Source organism: Microcaecilia unicolor, chromosome 2 (genome assembly GCF_901765095.1).
Source record: "Microcaecilia unicolor chromosome 2, aMicUni1.1, whole genome shotgun sequence".
In the NCBI taxonomy this organism is placed as follows: domain Eukaryota; kingdom Metazoa; phylum Chordata; class Amphibia; order Gymnophiona; family Siphonopidae; genus Microcaecilia; species Microcaecilia unicolor.
Genome location: NC_044032.1, coordinates 643,287,151 through 643,301,365, shown reverse-complemented (window position 1 = coordinate 643,301,365; position 14,215 = coordinate 643,287,151). Strand labels below are relative to the sequence as shown.

Here is a 14,215-nt window from a genome sequence, read left to right as displayed (position 1 = left end):
CAGGTTTCGTGGCCACGTCTAGTCATGCTTGTTCTTCCTCCGAAGAGGATGGCTGTTCCACCTCAACAGATTTAACACTCAGCCCCGGAGGGGTCGGCGGTCTAGAAGACTGGTCCTTCTGCTTCTGGAATTTGACCTTTTTATGAGATGAAGGTGTCTTAGGTACACTGCTAGACTCCGCGATTGAACATCTTGCCATCAATTGGTCCAGCTGAGCTTGCATAGCACGGATCTTCTCTGCATTCCACTTCTTCTGATTAAACCGCTTCTTTTAGGTTGTTGCTGTCCCTCCTGTGCAATAGGAGGCGCTGCATCCCGCGGCAGGGCCTGAGAGCCCGGCGGCGTAGTTGGTCTCGGCGCTTTGTTTTCCAGAGAAAGCGTGGAAGTGACCGCACAAACAGCGGGTGGTATCACCCTGTTGCGACTCTTGGATGCCGGTTTCGGAGTCTCTGCGATTGGCTTGGCGCGGCAGATTTCAAAAATTCCTTCAGCCTGCTTTAGAAGGCTGGAATAGGGTTCTGCGTTTTTTCCTGCCAATGGAATCTTTATCGGATCAGGCAGACCCTGTATAAAAAGTTCCCTGAAATCACCAAATTCAAGATCTTTAGAATCAGGCGGCACCCCCCCTTGGTAAAATGCACGCTTCAAGCGATGGGCCCACTCCCGCGGACTCTCCTCCGGATTACAACTAATAGTATACGCTGCACGCTTAGCTTCAAGAGAGTTGGCAAAGAGACCGTAGCGCTTCGCTAAGGCTTGCTCCACTGACCGTAAATCGGGGTTATCGGACATGATCAAATCTAGAACTTCATGGCACTCGGTGCTAAAGGTCCATTTGAGGAGGGCTCTGATGTCATCCTCAGAAGAGACGTGCATGGTCTGCAGGAGTTCATGCACTGCCTTAAGATGGGTTTCTATGGATACCGAGGCAGACTCTTTAAAAGGCGCTATTACGGTGCGTAGCATCTTTATAATATATGCTTGCCTCTCCATAGACATTCCTTTCTTGGGTTCCGGCCTGACATGCCGCTGATCACTACCAGGTGTAGAGAACCTCGGGGCAGGTGTATTGCTAAAACTGGGTGGATCTGCCGAAGGCTGAAACCCTGAGCTAGGCACCTGACCAAGTGAGCTGATGATTTCAGCAGGCCGTCCCTGATCCCGTGCCCCCAATGGGTGTGTCACTGTCTCGGGTCTGCTGCTTCGGTCACCAGCCACTATGGGGCTGGATTGTACAGAGGGGCGGGGTGTGTTTAACTCGGGTCCCTCCCGGCTCACGTAACGGTTCATTTCGGGAGCCGGGCTTGGGTGACCCGCAGCAAAACTGTCGGGGAACTCTAAGGTATACGGTACTTCTTCCTGCGCCATGTGCGTAAGCTCTTGCTGCATTGTGGAAATCTTTACAGTGCACTCATCTAATGCTTTAGACAATGAATCTCTGTCCTTCACTGTACATTGTAATTGCAGTGAGACTGTCTCCTGCTTCTCTTTTAACTCCGCCAACTCTAGCTTGGCCGCGTGCCAATCTTGAAACACAGACACAGATTCTTCTTGAGTGGTCACTAGCTCCCTGCGCAACTCACTCTGAACACCTTCTGAGACCTGTTTTAGCTCCCGATATAATGTCTGCAACTTATCTGTTTCCCTAGTCTGGTTGTGTAAAGCACCAGTCAAACGAGAAAATTTCTCTTGCAACGAATCAAAAGACACGAGGTACTGGGCAATTTCTTGCTTTAATGTGTAATTACGTGCTTCACAATCAGATAGGTCACACTGCAAAGTTTTACACTTATCATGCAGTGTCTGGCACTCCGTACACATCTCTTCAGAGGAGTGAGGTGGGGCGGGGCTTACACTGGTCCCTGCTAAAGCAGATTTGGCAGTCTCTAAATCAACTCGTAATGCAGCTAACTCGCTGTCTCGCTCCTGGACAGTTTCCCTAGTCTGGGACAAATCTAACTGCAAATCCGCTATGCGATCTGTTAGAGGTACAGATACCTCTCTTATCTCATTCATCAAAGAGTCTTTAACTGCCAAAAGAGACACGCCCAGTTCACAAAGCATCCATTGCGACAAATGCTGTTACTCTTTTATAATTGTATTTAAAACCGTAGCATATACTTCTGAGCTATTTGGTGAACTGCTACTAAATAAAGCACGTACAGACTCTACTGTAGGAGGTGCTGGTTTCGTCTTACTATGAGAGAGTGGCAGTAATATTTTCAGCACGCCCTTCTCCTGTTCACTTAGGAGCATTTCAGGCAATGTGCCAACCGTGCCGGTCGCCATGTTAAAGACTAAACACACCCTGTTTTCCTTCCTGACAGAGAGTTAGAGAAACCGTTATTTCTCTTTTGGAGCTCAGAGTAATAAATCTGTCAACCAATTACAGCAATAAAACACAGCTGTATAAACAAAGGTCTGCCGTCAGCTAGGGTGGAACTGCAGTTCGTGCAAAGAGAAACAGAAGATTAAACCAGCCTTCTGAAAAGACCCAGAAAAAGGCTTAACTTCTGCTATTCCTGCACCAACCGTCCCGGACGAACGCCCCCAATTTGTAGGTGGTTATATAGATTTTGTAAGAGGCCAATTCCTACATACGTACTCGCTTATGTCTAGGGGGTGTGGCCTCCGCCCGACATTCGCTACATGGAAAATAACGGACAGACCAATGGAATATATTAGTTTATTTATACAGTGTTATATACAAAAATATAGAAAAATCCTTATCAGCTTATAGCATCAGCAATTCCTGATTGCATGCACAATGATACCAAAAATATAGAGAATAACTATGATTATCCTATTGGCTAATCTGTAATGACAGATAAACACAATACCGAGATCCTAATGATTACCACACAAATCTTATACTAGGCTAACAGCGAGTAGAGATCATAAATCCTGACGTCACGCATCTGAGGGGTCCGAGCACAGACCAATTATCTAACCCAGCTTGAAGGAAGTAAGCTATGATCTCACCGTTCCGGTCACCAGATCAGGTTCCTTCCGATACCTCAGCTGAATGTCTCAGCAAGGTCCCACGAGCTTAGGTGATGCACTTGTCTTGCTCAGCAACAGATGATACAGACTCAGTATAGATCCTGTAGACAGCTGTAACCTGGGGAAAAGCTTTGCCAGGTATTATCAGTAAGTCTCTCAGGTAAATCAGGTGCTTGCAGAAATGCAAGTCCTCTCCTCTTCTTTTCTTCTGTTCTTTCCTTCTGTTCTTTCTTCCTCCTTCTTCCCGCCAACTCTAGCTTTCTTCCCCTTCTGTTCCCGCTTCTCCGACCCATCAGTTTTCTGGGAGCCAATCAGAAATAATCCCACCATGTACTCCCAGCATCTGTATGAAGCTTCCATTGTCCGTCTTATCTCGTAAGCTCTCTCTCTCTCAGGGACATGCATTCTCCCCCGATACAGAGTGACCTTGGAGGTGGTGCAGGCTTCAGTAAATCTATTACAAGCTGAAATGCTGACTTCTGCACAGTTGGTAGTCAGACATATAGGTGAAAGGTTGCAGCGTCCAAGTTGGCTGTAAAGGTGCTCTCATGTGCACACCGGGTGGGTGAGATCACAGCAAATACTCCTACAATGTCATATGATCTCAACATTGTTCTCACCCAGCTGATGAAAGCTTCTTTTGAGCCACTGAATTCCTGTCATCTGAAGTGCTTGACCTGGAGGGTAATTTTCTTGGTGACTGTTACTTCAGCTCTTAGGGTCAGTGAGCTTCATTCCTTGGTAGTCGATGCACCTTTATACCAAGTTTCATTGACCTGGAAGGTCATATTTTTGATGGCGGTTACTTCAGCTTGTAGTGTCAGTGAGCTTCATTCCTTGGTAGTAGATACACCTTTATACCAAGTTTCATTGACCTGGAAGGTCATATTTTTTATGGCGGTTACTTCAGCTTGTAGGGTCAGTGAGCTTCAGGCCTTAGTAGTGGATGCACCTTATACTAAGTTTCATCACAATAGAGTATTCCTCCACACGTACCCTAAATTTCTGCCGAATATGGTGTCATGTTCAATCTGAACCAGTCGATTGTCTTGCCAACATTATTTCCTCAACCTCATGCCCATTCTGGCGAAAGCAGCTTGCACATCTTGGTTTGCATGAGAGCATTGGCCTACTACATGGAGCGGACAAGGACCCCAGACAATCCGCCCAGTTTTGTTTCTTTAGATCCCAATAGGATGGGGGTCGCCATCGGAAATGCACTATATCCAATTGGCTGCAGATTGCATTTCCTTAGAAGACTGACCTTAGAGGGTCATGTCATGGTTTGTAATGTCAGAGAACTGAATACCGTTCTAGGTGGGGACATTAATTTACATTTAAATGACCACGCCAATTTACAGGTTTCAAATTTTTACTCTGTTATGCAGGGTCTGAGTTTTATTTGTAAAGTTAATATTCCTACGTATGAGAACGAACATCAGTTAGATCTAGTGGCATTCTCTTCTTCTTTAGTAGATAATTGTTGCTACTGTTCGTTTCAGGAAGCTGCCAGAGTTCCGTGGTCAGATCATTTTTATTAAATTTCTTCCTATTGTGGGAAGATAAATTAGAGAAACGTTCCCCCCCCCCACCCCCCTTTACACTTTGTCATTATCGTCCTAAATGAACCCTTCTCTCAATTTTGGGAGGAGGCTAGCTCTCAGCTATTCTTTCTTATATTTTGTTCTTGTGATCGCTTATACTGTGCAAAAACTGAAAACAGATAAGAGTTGAGGTTAAATGAGGGGACATGGGATAAGCTTATCTGGTCCACAGGAGATGGTATGACTATAAAGTTGAAGCCAGTCCCACTGCAGCAGCCATCTCCGTTTGTCAAAAACAATATCAAAGGAGGTTTGCATTCTCTCCTCTTGGGGGGTGGAGGGGAGGGAAGATCTAAGAGCAGTTGTGGGGGCTGGTGGAATTTTCAAGGGTCTCTGAAGGGGGGGGGGGGGGGTTATTTTCCAAAATATATTTGTCAGTACTCCAGAAGTTGCTTTGTTATTTCCAGTGATGTATTGTGGTTTTCATTGGCGCGCTAGATGCCTGCTGTTTTCTTCTTGATGACAATAAACATAGTTCTCTATAAAAATACTTGAAGATTTGCCATGGAAAGAGGGGAATAGAGAACCGCAGCGCTGGGTTATGGCTTGTGATCGCTGCATACTGTAAGCAGCAGCGGTCGTCAAAACAAAGACGCGCTCCAGTCTTAAGGTTGTACTTAGATCTGAAAGAGATCTGGCTTTTACACCATCCCAGCAGACCATGCAGAACACACATACTGCAAGGCCAGTCTTAAGCTTGGAGACCAGTTTCTATTGTGGAGGATTTTCTAGGTAGTTGTCATTAAATGGGTAATAATATTTTATACAAACTGGTGCCTATCAAAACCAAAATTAAGATCCTGAGATATTCTGATAAATAGTTTGACTTCGAATTATTGGACTCAAAACGAGCCTGTAGAAAACTATAGAGGCTATGGTGGAAGTATCCTTCAACAGACAACAGATTACAGTGGCATGATAGTATCCACTATCACGCTACTGTATAAATTACTTCTGTCTACAAAAAAACTGGAGGAGAATTCTAAGCTGATAGGTACTGAGCTTAGAATATTACTTTAATTTTGACAACCTAAATTCTAATGTGAATACTACTGATTCTGCTTCTCCATCTGCTTTTGACTTAGCTTTGTTTTTTGAATGGAAAACATTTTGTCAGTCAAGGAACAGCTTTCCTATTCTGATGGCCTATCTCTTTTTGATAGTATGATAGCTACAGATACTTCAGCAGGTTTTCTGTGTCAGTTTGATAAAATAGAACTTTATTTAAAATACGTGAAAATTTTTTTTTGCTGCTTGGACAGTTGTCCACCGTAACTGATGGAAGTAAGCTTCCCTACAATTTTAACTCTTCTGACTGAGTGGTTAAATTACCATCTTGCTATAAGCAATTTTCCTTCTATAGGTGGAGATATAGTACTTGCACCAGTGCCAAAGAATTTGAAGACCAGTTTATCCGAGGTCAGCAACTGTCATCCTGTGGCATCCATTCCACTTTTTATTAAAATTATGGAGGGCTATGTCTTGGAATGATTAGTTAATTATTTGACACCGCCAGCTAGTAGCCAAGCAGAAGGAGTGTTGAAAGCACGAGGCCCAGGCAACCTGTGATGCTTTCAGTATGGCATTGAGTGTTTCAACCTTAAGCATTGGTATGTCCAGACTCTCTCGGCTGCAAATCTCAGATCTAGGACCTGCAGTTCAGGAAAAGCTGGCAGACATCCCTTGTCGAGGAGAGAACCTTTTTGGGGACAAGGTGGAGGTGTTCGCTGACCTCATCAACAAATGATCTGATACCATCAAGTCTCTGCCTTGGCCCACTCCTTTTACAGCCTCCAGTTTTCAGAGGTTATGGGGCAGTAGTCAGAAAGGGGTCTTAATACTCTGAAAGGCATAGATACACTTCCTCAGCTCATTCTCCCCAACAGTCCCAGGCCCTGTGCTCCCACCCTTGGCAGCAGTGGACTCAGAAGCCCAAGCTAGCTCTCCATTCTAAGCAGGGGACAAGCTTTTGACTGGCTCCAACAAAGTTTAGCCACCATGAAAGTTCCCGTCCTAGACAGCCTAGCAGTCAGAGGGAGGCGGAATGTTTTTCCGAGCAGCGTGGGACTACAACCTCAGACAGATGGGATCTTCAAATAGTTCTGAAGGGTCACAACCTTTATTGGCATCAGCCTCCTCCAAATTTCCCTTCAAGAGCATCAAAACTCAGCTATCAGTTTCAGGTAATACTTGCAGAGGAGCTGTCTTCCCTTCTAAAGGACTATGTGGTTGAACCCGTTCCACCAGGAGAAGAAGGAAAGATATTTTATTCCAAGTATTTCCTTGGGCCTAAAAAGGCATGAGTATTTCATCCAGTCCTAGACCTAAAGGCCCTGAACAAATATCTGTTCAAAGAAAAATTTAGGATGATTTCCTTGGGTGCCCTTCTCCCTGTGATTCAGGAAAATGAATAGCTATGCTCTCTGGACTTAAAGATGCTTACACCTACATTCAGATATATCCAAGTCACAGGAGGTATCAGATTTTGAGTAGGGAAACATTACTTCCAGTACTGCGTTCTGCTGTACTGGAAGTGATGCCTCTTATCTGCTCCCAGAGTATTTACAAAGTGTCTTGCAGTAAGTCACAGTGTCGCTATTTAGACTGGGCATGCATGTGTTTCCCTACTTGGACAATTGGCTGATGAAAAGCCCATCAAGAGAAGATGCTAAAAAAAATTCAGTATGGAGAAGTATTTGGGTGTTGGAGTTACTAGGGTTTATTATCAACTATCCAAAGTCCCACCGTCTCCCAGTTCAACAATTGGAGTTCATTGCAGCCATGCTAGGCATGGTTCAGGCTTGGGCCTACCTTCCTTAGGCTAGAGCAGATGCTCTCATTTGCATCGCTTGACAGGTTCAGCACAGCTCGGCAGATGTTGAAGTTCTTGATTTCATGGCTTCCATGCTATATGTCACACCACCTTTTGTAGGTTGCCCATTGGACCCTAAATTCCCAATTGTGTCAGGCCAAGGGGGCTTTAGAGGATGGTCATCTGTCACTTCAACGTTAACGGAGTTACTTCTGTGATGGACAGTTCAGAGCAAACTGATTCTGGGACTAGCATTCCAAACGTCTCCTCCCCACAAAATCCTGACCACAGATGTGGCTGAGGTGCTCAAGTAGATGGGTTTCACACCCAAGATCACCAGTTCGCTCAGGAGACCCAGCTCTACATCAGTCTCCTGGAGCTGTGGGCGATTTGGAGTGCTCTAAAGATTTTCAGAGATCAGCTGTTGCACCAAATTATTCTAATCAGGCAGTCAAGTTGCTATGTACTATGTGAACAAGCAGGAGGTGCAGGGTCCTATCTTTGTGTCAGGAAGCAGTCGGGATGTGGCAGTTGCCTTCATCCATGGCATGCTACTCAAGGCCACATACCTGGTGAGCAAAGACAACAGTCTTGTGGACAGACTGAGAAGGGGATTTAACAGCACGAGTGGTCTGTCAACCTGGGCATTGCTTAGGTCTTCCAAGACCTCTCAGTAGACCTTTTTGCCACTCATTCCACTCATCTCAACAAAAAGCTTTTAGTACTGCAGCAGAATAGCCTTGGATGCCTTTCACCTGGATTGAGGGAAGGGCCTTCTGTATACATATTCTCCTATCCCTCCAGTTGAAGAAGATGCTGCTGAAATCAAGCAGGATAAGGAAACCATGATCTTCATTGCACATTAAAGGCTGAGATAGATATGGTTGTTTCTTCTTCTGGCGTTAACCACCAAAGAACCTTGGAGACTGGAGTGTTTGCAGATCCTCATCACCCAGAACATGGGAGCTCTTCTGCATACCAACTTCTTATGCCTGGCCCTCACAACTTGAATACTGAGAGTGTAGAATCTGCATCTCAACTGCCTGAAGGTGTTTCCAGGGTCCTGCTGGCTTCCAGGTAAGACTCTGCTAAGAGATAGCAAACCTCTTCCACTTAGAAGTATTATACCTGGTGTGAGGACAAAGTCCTAGATCCATTTTCTTGTCTTTACACAAGAACTACTTGAGTACTTTCTACACCTTTCTGAGTCTGGTTTACCAACCAATTATGTAAGGGTTCATCTCTGTGTGATTAGTGCTTACCTTCATCATTTAGAAGGTAAGCCCATCTCTGTGGAACCTTTAATTTGCTTTATGCAAGGTTTGCTTTTGAGAGAGCCCCGCATCCAATCTCCTGTGTCATAGGACCTCAACATTGTTCTTACCTAGCTGATGAAAGCTCCTTTTGAGCCAAGTGACTCTTGCCAACTGAAGTATCTGACCTTGGAAGGTCTTGTTTTTGGTGGAGTCAGTGAGCTTCAGACCCTAGTAGCAGATCCACCTTACACAAAGTTTATCAGAACAGAGTAGTTTTCCACATCCGTCGGAGTTCCATCTTAATCAGTTAATTGTCCTTCCAACATTCTTCCCAAAACCTCATGCCCATCCTGGTGAAAGTGCACTGCAAGCAAGCCTTGGCCTTCTGTCTGCTGCGACCTAGACAATCCACCTAGCTTTTTTGTTTTTTTTCTTTTGGCCCAAACAGAATGGGAATAGCTGTTGGTAAATGCACTTTATCCAGTTGGCTTGCAGACAAAGTCTTCTTCACTTATGCCCAGGCTGGGCTTACTCTGTAGGACCATAATACAGCTCACAGTGTCTGAGCCATGGCTGCATCGGTAGCCCACTTGAAATCGGCCTCTGTTGAGATACGCAGAGCTGCAGCATAGTCTTCAGTCTATACATTTACATCTCACAACTGCCTTGAGCAGGATTCCCATTGCAACAACTGTTTCTGTCACAGTTCTACTGAATTTGCTTGATTTCTAGAATCCAGCTCCACCCTCCTAGCCCACTCTGTTCTGTTTCAGGCTGCATGTGCACTACAAGATTTTATATTAATTTTGGTTTAATTGGTTTCTGGTTGACTTTGCCTGTTGCAAGTCCCTGTTTGTGTTTGGTAATCTATTTGTCTTGCTTGTCCTCAGAGAAAGCAAAGTTACAGCTTGGCCAAGAATTTTCTGTATCCTCTTTCTTCTAGCTCTTGCAGTTTTCCTTGAGAGACTATGTAGAGAAAATATAGGTCTTGAGGCTATGCCTGCTGTGAGTAAAATTGTACAGTATTAATAATTTGAAATGCTACTGCATGCCATGTTTAGCAGTATTGTTATAATGTGATATCATATGTACTATAGCATTACTTAATTCTAGATGTGTCTGCTAGACTTAATCCAAAGTTGGTGTCTAATACCTGGTTATTTATAGTGGACTGCCATCAAAACAAACAAGTGCTTTGGCATGAAGAAATCCTCTTTCAGGAGTTGGCACCTGTTTTTCTTTTACCACCATATGATACCTGAACTTCTGCACCATTCTCACAGTATCACAAGAATAGCACCACCATAAGAAAGACAGCTCAGAAAGCAAGATGGGACGATAATCAGGGAGCCTCACTTAAGGTTAGTGGAGCTGCCACTGGACCCAGAGCTCTACCTACAGTGGTCTAGTAGCATCAGCTCCTGAAGCAATCTTCCTATAACTTGGTATAATTACATGTTGCAGTAATTATGTATAGACAGTAGTGCTTAACCATCAAAATAAGAAGTTATGAAGTAGCCTCATTTAAGCAACCTGAAGGTCTTGCTTGCCACACAGTTTTTATTTATTCATTTTTATTATTGAAAAGTAATGCCAACAAAAACCAGTCTTTGTACAGAAAGATCATAACCATTCTAAAAGAGAATAAAACTTAGTTCTTAGTAAATTTGTCAGGTTAGGATAGATAGTCCATAATTATCAGAGAGAGATCAAAAGTAACATAGAAGATAAATTGCTGTAGATTTATACATCTAAAATTTAAAATATCTTTCTATAACTTAGCCTGTGCTACCCACCAATCCCTGAGAGTTCCAGCAACTATATATTGTCATGAAAATATATCACAGAATTGAAATCAGGCACCTAAAGCCAGAACTTCATGTTGCATTGCAAGAAATTTGTTATTTTCTTGGATCTACTGAGGAATATCTGGGAAAAATTGTACTTTGACACCATAAGATTAACCATTAGAGAGTTTAATCATTTTTTATCAATTATATGAATTAACAACACAAACAAAAATTCTAGAATATGCAGTACATAAAAAAAAATAATAAAAAACACAGAGAAAACAGAATTTGGGGCTTGCATCTAGTCCATATCATGGAGAGAAAAGTAGCTTACATTTAATCAAACTAAGGAAAAAGCTTTATAGAACTAAGGATACACACTAGGATCTTTATTTCATCTTCCATCCATAAGGAACCAGGTAAGATTTCCAGAGTAGATTTGCCCACAAAGAAATTCTCCAGATAAATAGGGCCTAAGAAGAAAATATTTGAAGAAAAACATTTTTTTTTAAGGCACCAACAGGTAAGATAAGGACCTCCAGCTGTAAAAATGGCCTCCCTCATTCATACCATAAGCCACACTGGGAAAAATGTTTATCTTAGGCCACAGAAGGGAACATTTCTATTAAAAAAAAAAATTATATATTTTTTTCAGATTCATTGTAGCTTGATATATGTCCTGGAAGACTCTAAGGGCCCTGTTTACTAAGCCATGTTGTAGGCATGCTAACTTTTTAGCACTTGCTAAAACATTTGCACGCCTACAGTGCAGCTTAGTAAACAGGGCCCTAAATAAGTAGACTGCTCTAGACTTAGAGAATGACACAGGAACAGAGCCCACGGGGACAGATACCATGGGGCGGGGATCGGGACAGAGCCCATGGGAATAGGAACAAACTTTGTCCCCTTGTTATTCTCTACTTTGAAGGATGTTAATGAATTGTACAGTTATTTATGTTCGAGTGATGCAGGTGGTAGTGATTTCATTTTTTTGGAAAAAGAAGCAAAAGTGCTAGCCACAGCTGGCAAAACTTGCATGGGGATCATGTACATTCCTGCTACCAGCACATCTTCTGAGAAGACATTTTCTATTGCAGGAAGGACTGTGGAAGACAGAAGATCTAGACTGAATCCTGAGGTTGTTGATGACTTATTGTTCATCCAGAGATTAAAAAATCATAACGGGGCATATTACTCCCCCACTAGGGCATACAGAATGAATTGTATTTTGTACCCTGGAACATTTTAACAGGGTGGATTAGGGTTCCTTGGGGTAGTAGAAGTCAGCTATTGTTGGGGTTGGAAGGGAAGAGGGTGGTGGTGGAGGATGTTTATTATAGTTGCTCGTTATTGTTTTCTATTTGTGATTTATAAACAATTGTACAGCATATTGTTCCTTTTTATACTTTAATAAAATAATGTAAATATAAAATCATAAGTATTCGAGGCTTCTTCAGATGAAGACAGAGCCCATGGAGACAAGACCTGCAGGGATGGGGTGGGAATGGAGACAGAACCCATGGGGACGGGGAAAAACTTTGTCCCTGTGTCATTCTCTCTAAACTATCTACAGAGTTAAATAACCAATGTCCCATTCAACGCAGCCTCCATCCATGAAATAACAATTTGATTTTTATTGCAAAGGGAAAACTTTGACCTCATCCTGCTCCTGTGGGTCTTAATAGAAAAGCTTGTATTATGGTGATATAGATGGTGGCAATTTTTTAGTGAGGAAGAGTTCAATGTCTGCATTTTCTTAAGTGAAGACATTTCTCTTTTCTGTCCTGTAGGTTCGTAATCTCACTTATATGGTGACTCGAAGGGAAAAAATTAAGCGGTCTGTTTGCAAAGTCCAGGAGCAGATATTTAACATGTATACGAAATTTATGCAGCAAGAAACAAATTCAGGTATGTTGATGAAATTTATCAAATTTACCTACAGACTTACATTCAGAAAGGTGTAACCACTTCTAGAACCAAGATCAACAAAACAAATGGCATCAATACCCGGTATTTGAAAGAATTTTCTCAAGGATAAGTAACTTGAACACTACCACTCCATAGAGGGAGGCAAGGCAACATAGCACCCTTTTTATGGCACTTGCTGTCTGGATTGCTGAAAGTATTGACTTAATTTTATTCAAGCATACATTACATGGATCAGTAAAAACAAACTTGAAGTATGTTTATGCTTTTTAACCATACATGCCAACTGAAATGTTCAGAAGTTTTCTTTTTTGTTAATACTTCGGGTTTAAATGCTAGAAATTAATTATCCCTCAGATGTATCAGGAATTGACAAGCAGTTCAGCTATCAAGGAAATTGCATGGCACCAGACAGAATGTATTCTAAAGCAGTAGTTCTCAAGCTGGTCCCCTGGACAACCACCCAGCCAGTAAGGTTTTCAAGATGCCAATGAAGAACATACCTGCACAACCTCAATTGTATACAGATTCTATACAGATTTCTCTTATGTATATTCATAGTGGATCTCCTGAACATCAGACTGGCTGTGTGTGTTAAGAGGACTAAGTTGAAACCCAGCTGTTTAGAGCTTTCTGGTAAAGATTTGAAGTCTGCACTTAGAGTGCTCTATAGTGGCCCCACTTCTTTGTTTTGCTTTTTTCTTCCAGTCCTGTTACATATACTGTGAAGGAGTCATAGATGCCTAAGCTTTTTTGAAGCCTTTTGGCTAACTTCTTGTCTATTCTCTTATTTTCAATTTAATTTATATGCTGCCTTTCATAAACTTAGTGGATAAAAAGTTACTTTGAACCATGTTAAATGCAGAATCACCATATTAGAGTAACAGACAAGCAGTATAAAATATATGGTGAATAGGAAGAAATTTTGGATTCTAGCTGATGTGTTTTTCATCAATAGCTCAAGGTGAGTTGCATTCGGATACACTAGGCTTTTTCCCGTCTCCAGAGGGCTTTGGTCTAACTGTACCTGAGGCAGTGGAGGTTTAAGTGGCTTGGACAAGATCACACGCACATAGTGGCAGTGGAATTTGAACCATGGCTTCCCTGGTTTGTGGCCTGCTGCTCTAACCATTAGGCTATTCCTAATGGTCAACTTTTGATTGTATGTTATTAATTTATATGATTGTATTGCCGTTCATATTTTTTGTTATATATTTCATTATATGTAAGTGAGATGAATTTTCTCCGAGGACAAGCAGGACATTATCTTCTCATGGTGCCTTGGTGCAGATGCTGCCCAGCATTCTGTTACTTCTAGAAGCCTTTGGCAGGCCCCCACCATGCATACGTTCCTTTCCACCTGCTTGACTCGCATGGGACACAGTTTCTTTTCCACTGAGTATTTCAGACATGTGCCCTTCTCATCTCTGACTTGTGGTTTTCATACTTTTTTTTTTTTTTTTGTCTTCCCTTCTTTTTCATGTGAGTAGCAGGGGACCCTTTAATATTTTATATAGGGAAAGGGGATGGGATTTGGTATACTGCCTTTCTATAGTTACCTTGAAAGCGGTTTTATTTATTTATTGCATTTGTATCCCACATTTTCCCACCTATTTGCAGGCTCAATGTGGCTTACAATGTATCGTTATTATTAGAAAATAGATTGGAAGATAATTATTGTTACATAGAGAACATGGTTGACATAATAGAATTTAAACAATTGAATTAATCAAGAAATTCAGCAGGTATAAGAGAGAAACAGTTCTGATTATAAGTAAAGTGGAGATGTGTTACATTTGCATTGGCTGATCTTTGTGGTATGCC

The 14,215-nt window shown here is 42.3% G+C and overlaps 1 protein-coding gene across 2 annotated transcripts in view; it reads left to right on the top strand.

Moving 5' to 3' along the window:
* The window catches only part of JADE1 (jade family PHD finger 1), a 348,115-nt gene that overhangs the window by 303,018 nt on the left and 30,882 nt on the right, over nt 1-14,215 (top strand). For both annotated transcript variants that reach the window (XM_030191739.1, XM_030191738.1), the window contains one exon: nt 12,256-12,373. In XM_030191739.1, coding sequence (XP_030047599.1) covers nt 12,256-12,373 — 118 coding nt within the window. The remainder of the gene's footprint in view (nt 1-12,255; nt 12,374-14,215) is intronic.